We start from the raw sequence: 17,813 nt of genomic DNA, 5'->3' as shown, positions 1-17,813 counted from the left end.
CTGACATTCTGTGAAACACTTCTAATCCTCTCATGATACAGGCTGACCAATATTGTTCCAGTCTTCAAGCTTTCTCTTTATTCTTAAATAGAACCTTCCAGTGTTAGACTGGCGGCTCATGTCTGCCGTTGTCCTGCTGTCCCGGGAAAGCGCAGGCATCGCAACATTCTCCCTGTGCGTACTGGGACTGGTGCTCAGTAAAATCCTTTCAGCACCAGAAAAGGTAATCCCTTTCTCCTGCCCCTGTCTTGGTGCTAGTTAAATGGCTGATCAGCCTCCTATTTATCTGGGCTCTCGATCCACATCCCCTCTGAGCTTTGAGGTTTTCTACTTGTTAGTACCTAATGAAGGTGATTTTGTCTGAATTCCTGTGTACCGAACCCTACCTGTCTTCTGATTCTGCTTATTATTGCCTGCTCTAACCTTGGAACTGTGACCTGGATTATGCACAAAATATTCCTACCCTCACTTTCGAATCACTATTTGGAACATGCAATACTCAGCCTGTCCTGACTATTGGACTGTATTTAGACTACATTTTTGCCTGTATCCTTGGTGCTTTGCATCGGTGTCTATGACTCCTGTCGGTCAGCAGCCAACTACACCAGGACTACTCAAGGAGGTAGTGGCCTAGTTGGTTCCATGCAGCGAAGTCCAGATCCCTCTACAGGGGTTAAAGGGTAAATAACAGGGAACCACAAGGACAATGCCCTTAGGTTTAGCTGAAAGCCAAACTGATTAGTTGGCACAGTGGGTCCACACCCACTGTCCTTAACAACCAGTAGGTTACACCATCTTATATAGAAGCCTCTTTGTATTTGCCATATACCAAATGTGTTTATGCCGTCATACCTTCCTCTCTTGGCTTGCCAAATGTATGCTATCAACATGCCTTGGTGCCGTCGGCTATTGTTGTTGGAGTTATTTCGCAAACCTCACCTATAAACAATTTTATTGTTATTAGAAACTGCTAGATCCCATGTCTCACAATTCATTGTGTGTAATGCCAACCTCCTTATCCTGGGGCACAATGTTTGCTCTTAGGTGAGGTTGGCTTATGGCTGGTTGAGTGGAATGCCTTCACTGCAACTTAGGTGAGGTGCTGGCTGAAATTATAGGAGTTGTCAAACAGATCAGCAGGCAGTGGCCAGAGCAAAAACAAAAACTTCACTCTCCTTTATCCATTCCAGGACTGTGGCACCCTTCCTGGTTGGTTCAGATCCCTACTGACAAGTGACAAGGCCTAATAAGTACTGTCAACAGCAGTCAAATGTGCAAGAAAACCACATTCCTGCAGTTACATGATTCACTTTCATTGGGAGATACCACTGTGTTTGTGTACTGTTTTAACATGGAATATTAGAACTACAGTAAGTCTCCTTACAGAGATGGTTTCCTTAAGGACAGCCAGAACATCTGCTAATCTGCCTTTAAGGCATCACACTCAGGTAGCCAGAATTTTACTTTATACTGATCAGGGGCAGTCACCCAAAACAGCTGTCTGCAAATTGATACATGGCTTGGCCATTTTCCCTTGTTATATTACAAGGCTTGGTAAAAATTTGAACATTGACTAGTAGGCACTAGGAAGCCCGTCAAATAGGTGTTGCTAGTAAGATGTGTTTGATAACTAGTGATGAGCGGGAGGTGCCATATTCGATTTCAGCTAAATTTGCAAATATTTGTTAGAATATTCGTCTCATATTCCTCGAAATCAAATATTCGGCATTATTCTAGTTATCGCGATTAATATGCAATCTAAATAATCGTGTATTGCGATTTTAACTTGAGGCAACTTTCCTATTGGTTTGATATCTAGAATTAGCGAAGATGACGAATATGACGAATGTATTTGTCATATTCCTCAAAACGAAGATAACGAAATATTCTCCATCTACATTTAGCTCCATATTCGTCAACTTCGCTAATTCTAGCAATCAAATAGGAAAGTTGACTAGAGACAGCTAGGTTTTTAATTCGCTATGCGATAATATTACGCTTTTCGCTTTTTTTTTTATAAATAGAATAATTATAATACTTGATAATTATAAAAATTATTCTATTTATTAAAAAAAAGCTAAGTAATATAATCGCATAGGGAATTAAACACAGCTGTATCTATAGTCAACTTTCCTATTTGATTGCTAGAATTAGCGAAGTTGACGAATATTGAGCTAAAACGAAGATGGAGAATATTTTGTTATCTTCGTTTTGAGGAATATGACGAATACATTTGTCATATTCGTCATCTTCGCTTATTCTACCAAGCCATCCATAGCAAACCAGGTCTAAGTTGAAATCGCAATGCGAATATTTCAAGTTATATTAATCGCATTGCGATTTCAACTTAGAGCTGTGTTTCTAATGGGTCAGCTTGCTAGAATTAACAAAGTTAACGAATATGGAATATAGCAGTGCTAAGTTGAAATCGCAATGTGATTAATATAACTTGAAGTCATCGCATTGCGATTTCAACTTAGACCTGCTATATTCCATATTCGTTAACTTTGTTAAGCAAGCTGACCCATTAGAAACCCAGCTCTAAGTTGAAATCGCAATGCAATTACTTCAAGTTATATTAATCGCATTGCGATTTCAACTTAATTCTCACATCCGACAGTACATTCTAGTATGGAGGCGTTCCCATGGTGATGGGGAAGCTCCATGAGCACGGAAGTCAGCAGGAGTGGCAACGGGCACTGACTAGAGCAGCCAGGAAGCCAGGAATCCTCAGAACAGGTAAGAACTACTTTTGGGAAGTGGGAAAGAAAAAAATATAACAATAAAAAAAAAAAATATCTAAATAATTAATTTATAGCGCTATATTCAAAATATTTGCGTATTAGCGAAGTGCCGATATTCGCAAAAAAAAATTCACTATTCACTATGGTGATATTACATCCCTGCCCCGCGAGTCCATGCCTCGTTTAATGAATGACAATATCCTGGTGGCCTTAGAAGCAGCTGATTGATATTGTATGCTGTTATTTATTTTACCTAAGATCTACAAGTACACCAAATCCTTCTCTAGAAGTAACTCTCCCAGTGGCCACTCAGACTATCCTCAAAAGTCAGAGATTACAGCCCTGGCTCTGCTAAGCCATGCCCTGAGTCAGTTAGGCCATGTCCTCTACTCGCAGCCAACAGAGATTGAAAAAAAATTAAATGCAGAACTTCATGTCAGCTGCAGGGGCAGGTGACTCACAGTACTGCTGTCTGAGCGTGTGCTGGACTGAGGACACAGGGTCAGAATGCTGGACCTCTGACCACCCTATATATGATGCATGTAGATTATTACTATCCAGATGAATAACTTTACATTTATCCACATTCAACCTTGTTTGCCGAGTTGCTCAAACACTCAGTGTCCAAATCAGCTTGAGGTTGTTCAACATCTTCCATACACTGCACAGTACTACATAGCTTGGTGTCATCTGCAAAAATAGAAATGGTGCTATTAATCCCATCCTCTATATCATTAAATAGTAGGGAGTCCCATGTTTAACCTTGTGGTACACCATTTATAACCCGGGACAATTCAGAATAGGAATCATTGACCACAATTGTCTAGACACGGTCCTTCAGACAGTTTTCAATCCAATTACAAACTATAATTTCTAAGCCTATAGACCTTATGTTAAATATTAAGGGGGTCATGTATTAAACTGGTGTAAAGTAGAACTGGCTTTGTTGCCCATAGCACCCAATCAGATTACACCTTTCATTTTCCAAAGGAGCTATCAAAAATGAAAGGTGGAATCTGATTGGTTGCTATGGGCAACTAAGATAGTTCTACTTTATACCAGTTTGATAAATGGCCACATAAACATCTATGAGGGACAGTATCAAATGCCTTTGCAAAATCCAAGAACACTACATCCACAGCCACCTCTCTGTCTAGGCTACTACTCACCTCCTCATAAAAACAAATCAGATTAGTCTGACAACTTCTCTACTTAGTAAACCCATGCTGGCTATTACTTATGATATTGTTAAAAGTCACATACTCATGTATGCGCAGTGCCTTAAGATTCCTTCAAACATTTTCCTTCAACAGAAGTTAAGCTTAATGGTCTATAATTAACTGTGGAAGACCTAGATCCCTTTTTTTTAATATGGTCACTACTGCCTTGGGTCAGTCATTTGTCACTGTACCAGTCCCTAGAGAATCTCTAAAAAATTATGAACAGGGTCACAGCAATGACTGAACTGAGAGAAATGACAAATGGGCGTAGTCCATCTGGACCTGGAGCCATGTTCACATTTAACTAATTTAGCATAGCTTCTACCATATCTACAGTTAGCAAATTGAGTATATTACTGTGTGAAATCACAGATTTAATAAAATAACAGCAAAGCATTCCCCTTATTTTGATCTTCTACAAACTGGCAAATAAGTGGTCCTGCAGCAATTTAATGAATCTTCTTTCCTTTGCAGTAGAGGCAGAACCATGACCCCAGCCATACTTCTTTCTTTTTTGTGATGTTGCCACGGTGGGGAGTGGGCAAACCCCCCACCGTATAATGGAAACTGATAATGGTAGCAACTAGGCCAGGACGGCGGAATCAGGGAACAGGTCACCTCCTATTGCGTCCCTAATCCTCACCCTAACTCCTCACCGTATAAGCGGACCTGGATGGTAGGAAGGCTCATACCAGGATACCTATGGCCCTGAGTTGCCCTGATAATCCCTCACATAGGAGCAGGGGAGAGACGACCTGTTCTTCCCAGACATGGATGAACAGGAGTCTCAAATGGTCAAGCAGCAGGGAAAAGGGAAGCCCATACACAGCTAGAGGATCGGCAGGTAAGAACAACAAGACTACTTACTTACTTACCGAAGCCTCCACAACTCGAACCCGTGCATAAGTACAGGAGCCCGAACACACAGCAGGTCACAGTACAAACTACCACACAGGAATCCAGCATACCAACTCTGCCAGAGCCCCTCATGCTCACACAGTACATGGAAGCCCCAAGCAGCACTGCATACAGGCTTATGGTTCACCCCTCCGGGAAACCAGACCCCCCTTTGCCTTCTTATCACTTCTCAGATACAGGCACATTCCACTGCCTTTTCTATTGGCCTTGTCTTTCCTAAAGAGTGCAAAACCCTGAATATTTATAGTCTAGTCTTTTGAAGAGCCCAGCTATGTCTCAGCCACACCAACTACATCTATGTGTTCCCCTAGTAACACAGACTCCAGCTACCCCATTTTGATTGCTGGAGTTATAGCAAGCATTTTAAGTTGCAATTTAATTTCCCCAATTCAGTTCCTGGAAAGTCAATAACTGTGATTTTTCTTGGGGGTACATTGGTTGATATTGTTGGTTTGTAATTGATTCATGTTACCAGCAGCTTTGTTATTCATAGGTGTACAGTTATTCCTAATCACATCCCTGCTTTCCTCACTAACACCAGTCACCAGTAAAGTGTCTCTATCACCAGGATCAACCCTATTAAACCAGACATACTGACTGTTAGGGATCATCATGCTCATAAGAACAATACCTTCCTTTTGTCTGTATGCTAAACAGTTTCAGATAAATCAGAATTTGTATTCATATGCTAATGAGAAGTTTGAGCACCAGTAGTCGGGGCTTAACCCGTTGAGCACTGCTTTGTAACACCCCATGTGCTCTGCACCCTCCCCTTGATTGACAAGGCTAGACATGCTGAGGGCAGAGCTCTGTCCTAGCATCTACGTATAATATACTCTATGTACTATAGCTTCACCATACTGAGATCTGCTCAGAAAGCTAATATACATATTAGCTAGACAAGCACAATATATGATTAGAAAGACACTAGTAATATGTGTTAGCTTATAACACATATTATATAGAAAAAAACATACCTCTCTATGTGGTAATGGTATAGCTTTGTGGTAAGTGCATGGTTTTGCATATATAGAGCTCCCAGGTTTAATAAGCATGATGAGTCTAAACAGCTAGTATGTCTGGTTTAATAGGGTTGATCCTGGTGACAGAGCCACTTTAAATCCCGACTGTACCCTTTATATCCCACTTTCTATCTACACTTTCTACCCCCTTATTAGTATGACCCCTTACCTCTCCCATATCCTAGTTTAAAAGCTCTTCTAGCAGTCTAACCATTTTCCCCCCAGAGCAGTTGCACCCTTGCTATTAAAGTGCAGCCCATCCCTACTGTAGAGCCTATAGCAGTCAGAGAAGTCAACCCGGTGAACCCAAACCCTTCTTTCCTGAACCAGCTTTGAGACACTTTTTTAATTCCCTAAGTTCCCTCTGTCTCTTATGATGCTCGTGGCACTGATGGTATTTCTGAAACACTACCTTAGAGGTATTGGATTTGAGCTTCTCCCCTAGTTCCTTAAAATCATTTTTAAGGACCTTTCATCTCCCACTGACTTTGTTATTCATACCAATGTGTACCATGACCGCTGGGTTTTCCTCAGCCGCAGACAGATGATCCTGTCTGTCTATCCTAATAATAGCGTCCCCTACCACCAGCATCTGCTGATGATTAACACAACTGCCAATTCCATAGTCCTGATCTTGCCTTCCTCCATTCACCCCCCATTTCACTGACCCCTCACCCCCATTTCACTGACCCCAGCAAGTGTCTACACAGTGAGGTCTAAGCCTCTCACCAGGCTTGCAATGCTTCTGCAAGTTGCAAGTTGCACATTTAGATCCAGAATCTGGGCTTCCAAATATGCAACGTGCTTGCATCTAGTGAAAATGTATTTACCATCAAATGGCTCTTCAAGGCATGCATACATTGCACAGACAGGACACTTAGTAACATTGCCCATGAAGCACGTGTTTAAATGGGGATGAAAAGTAAGGGGGGGAAAACAAACGTAAATTTAAATTTAAACATCTTACTGCTCTGATTGGGGAACTTGCTAGAATCAAGCAAACAATGCACAAAGAAAATCTATCAAAATGGCCTAGTTTTAAACTGTACACTTATCTGAAATTTCGGTAATTTGTTGCCTCAAGTTTAAACTGCTGTTTAAGGAAAACCTCACTATGCCCATGTGAGTCATTGTATCATCCTCAAGTAGGGTACCAGGTAGAAGTCATAGGCCACAAGTGACCTCTTTTAGCAGAATAATGGCATCTTGCACACCGCAACCATTTTTCTGTTATGGTTTAAGGACCATTGCAAAGCAATAAATGTGTTGATTTGGAATTGCAGATCTCTGGTTCTCAATTTCATTAAGAATCGTTGGGATGTGCTGAATAAATAAGGACCCACCTATCAGCTTGCAGGAGGGTCTGCTAATGTCTTGTGCCAGATACCACCTTTAGAGGTTTTGCGCTTTCTATGCTTTTTTTGGAGCTTGAGGTGATCCTACACATCCTACACAATGTAATGTAGGTAGCTGATTCATTTATGTATACATGCAGTATTTGTACAGTATGTGAACATATGTCTAAAAGAGGTGAATGCCCAGCCCCATTTTAAAAAAAAACAGCCCATCGATTTGTGATGTGCATTATTTTATATTGCAGACACCAACATTAGTGAATCCTCTAAGACTGAAATGTTTTCCAGTCATTTAGGCTCAACACGCGACCTGCACCACAGTATAAAACTTTGTCTAAAACAACAATCAGGAATGTAATCTGAAATTATATATGCAAGTAGTAAAACTCAATAAAAAGTTCATAACAACAAGACTATAAAGTCACAGCACGCCGCAGCTACAAGAACGGAAATTCTCCAAGGTCCTATTGAAGCAAAAAAGTTTACAGATAATATATCAACAGAACTGAGTAAAATGTGTACGGTTTTGAAGAAGAACAGTATTTGTCTTCCTGAGTGATTACTCTCTGTGCATTCAATAATAATCTTGAACAAAATTTCCTTGAGAACAGTTAAGTTTCAAGTCTATAAAGAGAAAACTCACAATAGGGGGAATTCTGTAACTATAGCTGCAGGGAGAACTGGTCACATCCAGAAAGCTGTCAACTCTGCTGGCAATGGCAAGTCGCTTGTGTTCATGCAGGCATCAGTAAGTTACTACTACTGTGAGTTGAGATAGCCAAATAAAACTCCTATGGTTTAAACTGCTAGTGTTGAAAATATGAAATGCAGCTGGCATGTTAAAGGTAACATATTATAGTCAGGAACACATTGTTGAAAAAGTCTGGCATTGTAGAGTGTATTAAGTTTGATTCATGCTGTTACAGTTTGTAAGCTTTTGCTTCTTTTTGTGTGTTGCCTGCCCTCGACCACATGAGAATGAAGCATTGAATGATTGCAGTTTCATAGGTGGCATATAGACATTAATTTATTGAGTCACTGCTTAAAGTATAGACAACAAATATTATCTGATACTTATAATAGCAGTACTCAACTAGTGGCTCAGAAGCCACATATGGTTTGTGATTGAAGATACAATGACTGAAGGCCTGATGCTCCATGAGAACTCTCTCTCCCTCTCGAATCTGAATTCATTCATCTCTACTTGTTGGGCATCCTATTGTGACCCTGCTCACTGTTTTAGTACTCTGCTCGAGGTTTTGACAACATCTGTTCCTTGGTTCATGAGCTGGCTCAGAACGTCTGATATCCGACTATGGTCCTATCTCAAGCGTTGGTAGCATTATCTGATCAGTTTCTACAGATTAGCATTCATTTCTCTATTATTTTATGGCCTCTCACCCTCTTAAACACCCTATTAGACTACGTGATTTTTGGGCCTATTATCGGGATCAAGTGTTCGTATGATTGAGCAGCCTATCAGCCAATAAATGAGCAACTGTTGATTTATCAGCTGATGGTCATCTTTCAGCAAGATGAAAGATGCCCGATTGTCAGCAGCACATCTCTTAGTGTAGTCAGGGATGTACTGCCGATAATGAATAGAAGAGAATTATGGAGGAACAGCAGCTTTAGCAATCATTCCTCCCTCATTCAAAGTTTACATTGGCCTGTATAATCAGGTCAGTGCAAATGAGTGCAGATAGATGTGTTCATCCAACAGTGCGCGAACATCAGGCAGTGTAAAAAGGCCCTTAGCCGACCCTCCCTTCATTGCACTGATGAGAGGCAATAATCCTAAATTATGTCTCAGGGCCCATTTAAAAGGCTAAACATTGACTTATAGGATAAGTGCCTTCCACACCTTTCATTTCTTTTTTGGAAAGAAAGTTAATGGAGTTGCCAGGGCTACAAAAATATGGCTGTTTTATTCCAAAAACAGCACAGGTTGTGTGTGGTATTACATCTATGCCCTACTGACTTCAATGGAGCTGAGCTTGGCATGAAGCTTCTGGAATGAAGCAGCACAATTTTTTAATCCTGGATAAACCCTTTCATTTATATATCTATCAGTTAGTGAATATGTCACAATAGATTAAGTAGACAGGGTTTTCCTATTAGCCTAAAAGTGCAAATCGTTATGAACTAATACAACCCAAAATTGTGATGGGAAATAGAAATTGAGTATTAAAATCCTATTTTATGTCATGCATTATACTTTTCCAAATGCCAGACAAGCCTTCCAACTAATTCCAAGTATATTTGTAAGATTTTATAAATGCAAAAGTGATTTACAGTAAGTGTTATGAGATTAAAACTAGTTGTAACCATTGCATAGTGCAAGCTTTGTGTTGGCTATGTCCAGTGACAGATATCCTAGTTTACTAACAGTGAGGATGAAAAAGGACAAAAGGACATCAATTTTAAACCTGATATCCTGCAGCGTTGACCCTGAACAATAGAAGGTGACACCTATGAGACAGAAGCCAATTTTTATCATCTAAAGCTGGCCTTGCACATTAATGTCAGTTGGCCTATCCCACAGAAATATTTCCACCATGGTTAATGTCCGGGAAAGAAGGATCATGCTGTTGAGTTTCAGTATGCTCAATCTTTTTGTTCTCATATGACATACATGTTTGGCTGCAGCTTTATCCCACCTCCACAAGTGCATATGTTCGGGGTAGTCATGAGAAATAGCCGGCTGATGAACAAGTAATGTAAAGTGTATGGCCATCCTTAGCGGAATAAAATCCTTTACAACTCTTAATGTAAGAAAATATCCCTGAATCCATTACCCATCTACTATACCTAAAGAGGACCTGTCGCCTCTCCTGACATGCCTGTTTTAATAGCTTCATGCATTTCCCATGTAATAATAATAATTCTGGAACGTCTATTCTTTTGTCTCTATGTTCTGTTTTTCCTTTAATATTTCTATTAGAAGTTATGACTGAATTGCTAGCAGTCTGCAGTAAGGGTACAGGGGGGTTGGAGGGGTGTACCTGCACAGTCTGAAAATAACCAAGCTGATTGGATAAAATGAGTCTGTGCAGGGGAACCCCCTCCAACTTGTTACCACCCCCATGTACCCTTACTGCAGACTGCTAGAAATTCAGTCATAACGTCTAGTAGAAATAATAGAGGAATGGCAAAACATAGAGCCATAAGAACAGATTTTCCAGAATTGTTATTACATGGGGAATGCATGAAGCTATTAAAACAGGCATGTCAGGAGAGGTGACAGGGACTCTTTAACTTACATTACATGTTCAAGAAATATAAACATGTACAGTAGAGAAAGAATCCCTAGGATATGAGAATCAGTGATGGTCCAAGCATATGGCCCTTCATAGATGGCAACTTCACACTGTCTTTATAACATGCTAGATCAGTGATGGCGAACCTTTTAGAGGCCGAGTGCCGCAACTGCAACCCAAAACCCACTTATTTATCGCAATGTGCCAAAATGGCAATTTAACCTGAATCCTACAGTCCAGTATAGTGTATCTTCCATGTAATTTACCATTTAGCTATAATAGCCTGCCTACATACAATGCGCTGCCTGTGCTGTTCATAGTGCGCCTGCGCTGATGAATGGCAGGAAAAGTCTAAGGCATATTGGCGCACCATAGACTTTTTCCAGGGTGCGGGTGCCCACAGAGAGGGCTCCGAGTGCCGCCTCTGGCACCCGTGCCATAGGTTCACCATCACTGTGCTAGATGATTCATCTCACTTTCTTCTACCATTAGCATCTTGGCATAACCATTTGAAAAATAATGAAGCAATGTAAAAATTTAGTTTTCTTACTAAAATGAGTTGTAACTAATTTCTTTTGGTTGATAATTTAAAATAAGACAATACTGCATTTAGTTTTATAATAGTGACTGAAAATAGGAGGATAAATGGGATTTTTTTTTTTTGACCTTGAAGATTTAAAGGGATACTGGATAAATAAAGAAAATAAAGACTAAAGGCCCCTTTATATTGGCTGATGCCCAGGCAAGTATTGAGAATGAACCGTTCATTCCCGATAATTGTCGGATTGTGATCTGGGGTAAAAGCTGAATTTAAATGCAACATTCATCATCTCTATATGGGGGTTAGCAATTGCTGCAGCACATATTCATCGTTTTAGGGCAGCAGATAAATGTTCAGTAAGATGATCTGCTGACCAGAAAGAATGATTTTGTTGTCCTCAAAAACAATGCTTTTACCTGATGAACAAAAATGTGCTTGTTCATTGGGTGATAGGTGGCACTTTTATATGGACTGATTCCTAATAATTGACTTGATAGTCTGCCCATGTAAAGGGACCATTAGGGGAAGACTTACTAACACTGTCCAAATTTAACCAGTGTAATCTTAGACCAGACAGTCTAAAGAGGCACCAGATTTATCACCGCACCTCACGCTGGACGATAAATTTGGTGCATCAAGTCTAACTTTATACTGCCTACAATCTGGTTTGCTTTGTGCGTTTGTGTACTCCCCTTGGTTGCTTACTCCCCTTTCAACTAAACTACACCCAGTTAAGCCACACCCTGATTTCCACTAATCCATGCCCATATGCTGAGCCAGGTGAAAAAAAAGTGTCTAAGATGTTTTGTAACTGTATGTGTCAATCTATGGCATATTTTCTTAGTAAATTTGCCCTGAGTACCCAATAATGAGACATATTTAAATTACCATTAATACAATTATTACGTAATAATAATATTATACCCTAATTTTTAATCACACGTGTAGACAATATGTGAAGAAAGCAAGAAAAAAACCATAATTTTATCTTACAATGTTTTTTTGCAAGTCTGATTAGACATAATTAACTCTAAAGATAGTCAAACTCATTACACAGGTACAGCTGTACCTCTAAATTTCAGCTGGACAGTACAACCATCTTGAGATGTCCTGAATCTTGCCTCTATTGCAGACGTTACAGAAAAGAGGAGCCAGACATTTTGGATTTCTACATGCCCAACCATTTTGTTCTTTTGAGAAAGCATGCACTCTCAGCTGAGCCCAGAGTGTAAGAGCATGGGGGGAATAGTTCTTGGTCAAACAAGCTTTTGCCCAATAGCTTAACTGTACATTGAACTACTGAATACCAATTTTATAATGACATTCTGTATATTCAGATTAGCAACTTCATAAAATTAACTATGTCAAATATTTTTCATCCTAGATTGCGGATTCCAGCTGCTCCTCCAGCCCTTTCACTGTTGTGCCGGTGCAATCTACCTATAACATCAGTCTACATTTACTTCTCTTTGATCTGGAAAAAGTTTTAAAACTTTTACAGACCTCTCAAGCCAATGGACTGAAGACAGCAAACTCTTTCCATAGCTATGATGCACTGAAAACTGCCAAAAGTTCCTCTGAAAAAAGACCTTTGACACTAAAAAGAAATAAAACTGCTGGATCATTGTTTCAGATGGACGGGCCAGTCCCTGAATCAACCCCTAAAGAAAATATCAACCGATTTCTCGAAGAAGGTAGTGGCATCAAAAGGCACAAGAAGTTCAAAAGTGCCAAGAAAAACAAGAGCCAGTCTTCAGGAAAAATAGATGTTAACATGGTTACTGATACTGCGAAACTCCTACTCTCCTGTCTCATACCTTGGGGTATAGACAAAGATTTGGACAATTTCTGCATCAGACATTTGGACATCCTGAAGCTTCAGGGATCTGTCACTTTTGGAGTGATATCAGGCATAGATCACTTGTGCTTGATGTTACCTGGGTGGAATCAAATAAACCATGACATGACTGGAGAACATTCACATAATCTATTGTCAAAGAAAGTGATTGAACTCTCTGCAAAATATTCTCTCGCTGTGCAGAAACAACAAAGCAAAAAGGAACGGCTGGAGAGCTACGCAACAAATGCAATAGGTCTTCACAGTCTTCTACACTTCCTAAAAAAGTTATTATATGTCAGTAAATCACTGATGATGGATTTAAATTCAAAGTGTAGCAGTCGATCTGGCAGGTAACACATATATAAATATATGTTTGTTTTACATTTTATACATTTGTTCCTATTAAGATACTATCAAAGAAGTGCCCTATTTTAAAACGTTCAATGTTCTGAAATATGGGGAATAACTCCATAACAATTCTAAGCTAGAAATAATATCCAGAGCATCACTTTAAATGGGTTATGCATTTAAGGCAAGGTATCCCATATTCATAAGCAGGATTCAGACCAGTGATTTGGGATATTTTGAGAATATTTGGGGGAATATTCGTCATATATTCGCGAATTTGTGATCTCCGTTTATTATTTTCTTGAGTGAGATAATCGGCAATCGGAAAGTTTGCAATAAAAATTTGGGATACAATTCACAATCAACACTACTCCTAAAGTCAAAGATATTGCAGCCTTCTCCTTGTCCCACAAGCAAGAAGCAGTGAGGTATCATGGGTACTGATGAACAATTTTTTTTTTTATATTTGCGATTACGAAGCTATAGTACTATATTCTAGATATTCGCAAATTCTCGAAGTGCCAATATTTGCGATCAAAATATTTGCGATCAACACTGCTTCAGACTGCTGGGGCCTCTAAAATTATGAGAGCTGGGGCCAGGCTCAGACTGGCCCACAAGGGGTACAGGTGAATCACCTGGTGGGCCCCTGAGTAAGGTGAGCACCTAGTCTCCCACCCCCTGCACGAGTGGCACATAACACAGTAGACTTACTGCACTACATACATATATTCAATGTACAGCACCTCAACCAGCCTATGTTCATATAAAAAAGTGATATATTATTACAGAAACTCCCCAGTTTATTATTATAGACATGATCAGAGCTGAGATGACTTCTAGATATAGAGGAAAGCTAGCCAGTGTCCTCTTTTCCCCAGTACCTACATTTTCAAAGTTGCTGCAGGGACCCCCCATATTCAATCATCTGGTAGCATCTTGCTGCTGTGTGAGCAGTTAATATTTTAATATATCTGTACGGTGGGCCCCCAAAATACATTTTACTGGTGGGCCCTAAGAACCCCAGTCTGACCCTGGCTGGGGCTAATGCTCCTTGAATAGAGCAGCTGCTGCCTCATTTAGCTCTATAGGGATTCTGGAGATGGCTAAACGCTTCTACTTGGTTTTCTCCAGCAGTCTCAAGGAGTTGAGTAAGGAGGAAGACACCCTTTTAATTGTGCTATAGGACCTAGATAGTGGCATCGGTGATCAGAGTGGAGGTTGGCTGCTACGGCCATGCCAACTGGAGTCCCATTATTATAACCCAGAATATTTGAAGTGGAGTGATGCCATATTTAAGGATTTTAACTGAATATGCATTATTATTTAATGCGTATTTAATGTAATATAGTATGCTTCTATAGACCTAGATTATATGTTTCTTTGCAGTCAGGAGAAAATGGAGTCTACTCGTGGCAAATGGAAAAGCACAGAACATTTTGCGTCCTCATTTCCTGCTTTTTCAGACATCTTGCAGGGTATGTATCTAATTTATGTAGAGATTATGAGTGTATTAATTATAATAATACTTATAATAATACTATACAAAAATGTTTTGCTGTTTTATGTTTTTATATGTTTTGCCTTTATATTAAATACCCCATAATTTCTTCATTTTCAGTGCAGAGAAGTGTATGATCTGAGACATCCTGCACACGACCGTATATTGCAATAGTGTCTGATCTGCATTTTTTTTATACTGATAGAGTATGGACCTATTAATTTCTGTAAGTCCACAAAAAAAAGTTCTTATGTGTATGTCGGTTCCACAAATTATAAAACATGTCCTATTCTTGTCCATATTGTGGAGAAGAATAGTCATTTCTAGTGACTGGAGCAATCAAAATCTGCATTGTACACAGAAAGTATCCATATTTTCTGCATCTGTAGTTTGTGGATCGCATTATGGTCGTGTGCATGTTGTCTGAAGCAAATTAGACAACATCCATGCTGAACATGTGAACAGTTGAGAGTTATTTGCATCAATTGAAATGAACATGGCTGAATCATAATGTACCTTTTCCGGTTGGACTCTAGGTCTCATAAGAAGTTGCCACCATTTATTTACTTGTTCCCACAAAATTTTAAGGTGTAATCCCAAAATGAAAATTAGGGAAAAGGTTATGCAAATGAGCTCTTAGGAAGCTTTGATTCTAATGCCACCAGATGTAAGGTAGCTATCCTTTAAGTCAATGATCAACCTTTTAAACATGCCTTGAGACATAACTGAGATAATAATTAAGCCAGCAGCTGTTTCAGGGTGATTTCCCCACATTAGTGCCAAACAGAGAGTATTGTCTTAACTGGGTTAGAGCACTATGTCAGGATTTGGGGAATACCATATCTCCTTATGGAGAGTGTCTTTTGACTTATAGGATAGCTACCTTACATCTGGTGGCATTAGAGGCAGAGCTTGCTAAGAGGTCATTTGCATACCTTCTTCCCAGAATTCCAGAAGAGTTTTGCCCGGGCTTTTAGACTTCTCACACCAAATATTCTTAGTGATACCAACTACTATGAACCCATTTCAAATGATCCATTCCCCGAAATCACAAAGAAACTAAATTCCCTCGTGAAGAATGCTTATGACAAAGGGTACATAAATAAAAAAGAACGCAATTTTCTGTTCCCCAAAACACCGTGCACCCCGTATTTTTATCACCTACCCAAAATACACAAAAATATACAAAATCCACCCGGCAGACCCATCGTATCTAATACGAAATGCGCCACCAGTAACCTATCGCAGTTCATGGATATATATTTACAACCATACGTAAAGAAATTACCAAGCTACCTACATGATTCGAGCCAACTCATCCGAGAACTAAAACAAATAGAGTGGAAAGATACATATGGCCTACTCACTATGGATGTGACGGCGCTCTATTCGAATATCGAACACGACATAGGAATAGAATGCGTAAAAACAACATTACAAAAAGATGACACACTGACATCGGCCCAAATAGAATTTCTTCTGGAACGCTTACGCTTCATTCTCCAGAACAATTACTTCATCTACCACAACACGGTCTACCATCAGCGTAAAGGAACCGCTATGGGTACGCGAGTAGCGCCGGCGTTCGCAAACCTATTTATGGGTGAATTTGAAGAAAAAATCATCACCCACCACCCGGCATGCCACAAACAGATCGTGTATTACAAAAGATATATCGCTGACTTGTTCATTATCTGGAATGGGAATGAAGATTCAGCGAAAGTTTTCTGTAACTCCCTCAATAACACAAACTGGGGAATCTCCTTCACTCCAAATTACAATAAAACTGAGATAGAATTTCTGGATATCATTATCTCATGCCATAACAACCACCTAAGCACAAAAACATATTTCAAATCAGTGGACACCAATAGCTACATCCACTATTCCAGCTTCCACCACAAGAAGTGGCTTCAGAATATACCCTACAGCCAATGCAAAAGGATGAGACGTAACTGTACTAAAAATGAGGACTTCAGAACCCAGACCAAAATTCTTGAGAATAGGTTCCGTGATAAGGGCTACCCCAAAAAACTAGTTAAAGACGCTATAAAAAAGAGCAGCCTACAGACACAAGAGGAATGCCTATCGATCACCACCAAACAACAGGATCCTAATGAAATAGTCCGGTTCATTACACAATACAACACATCCAATAGACAGATACAAAAAATCTTGAAAAACCATTGGCATATTCTTTGTCAAGATCCATATATAGCAAAATACCTACCCACCATACCGAAAATTACTTACAGACGAGCACCAACCATAAAAAATATACTAGCCCCAAGCAAACCCAAACAACACACCCAAACAATAAAAGTAGGCGAACCAAGCAGAGGGAAAGGGGAAGAAAACAAAAAAGGGAGCTATAGGTGTGGAGCCAAGAACTGCCTATGTTGCAAAATCATCACGCACAAACAGACGTCCTTTACCTCCAACTGCAATGGCACATCATTCCCCATAAAACATCACCTCACCTGCCATTCTACCTATGTCATTTACCTCATCGAATGCAGATGCGGCCTGCAATACGTAGGCCGCACTACACAAGCCTTTCACTGCCGGGTGAACCAACACAGGTACAATATCCGCAAACAGTATTTGAAACATGGGGTGTCCAGACATTGTGCATCCACACCGGAAAAAGAAAAACATGAGATTAAAATCACCCCAATTGATTTCATACCGGAGAACCCTTTTAACCGGTTTGAAAAATTACAAAAAAGGGAAGTGTATTGGATGTATCAATTAGACACACTGAGCCCACGAGGCTTGAACGAAATCAATGAGACCATCTTATGATAAACAACATACATATATTGGCCAATACGTATCAATTCCGCCTAGGCGCCCAGACAGACACCGATATACGATTGTGTGCATATGTGTACTTCTATGCATGTATATATAGAGAGATACATATCTGTTTAATACCTCAGAGAACTAATAATATAACGATTGAATTATGGGTAATATATACCACAACACCTATACAATACCTATAGACAGACCTAATCACGTATATATCATCCATACGCAGCTATTAATTATTTTTTACTAT

General features: G+C 39.7%; 1 protein-coding gene across 1 annotated transcript in view; it reads left to right on the top strand.

The window, feature by feature from the left end:
- The window catches only part of LOC122925729 (WD repeat-containing protein 72-like), a 187,697-nt gene that overhangs the window by 699 nt on the left and 169,185 nt on the right, over positions 1-17,813 (top strand). The window contains exons 2-4 of the mRNA XM_044277076.1: positions 92-223; positions 12,445-13,250; positions 14,638-14,726. Coding sequence (XP_044133011.1) covers positions 92-223; positions 12,445-13,250; positions 14,638-14,726 — 1,027 coding nt within the window. The remainder of the gene's footprint in view (positions 1-91; positions 224-12,444; positions 13,251-14,637; positions 14,727-17,813) is intronic.

Source organism: Bufo gargarizans, chromosome 2, assembly GCF_014858855.1.
Source record: "Bufo gargarizans isolate SCDJY-AF-19 chromosome 2, ASM1485885v1, whole genome shotgun sequence".
NCBI lineage: Eukaryota > Metazoa > Chordata > Amphibia > Anura > Bufonidae > Bufo > Bufo gargarizans.
Note: the sequence above shows the minus strand (reverse complement) of the source record. Positions and strands in the feature narration are given on the sequence as shown.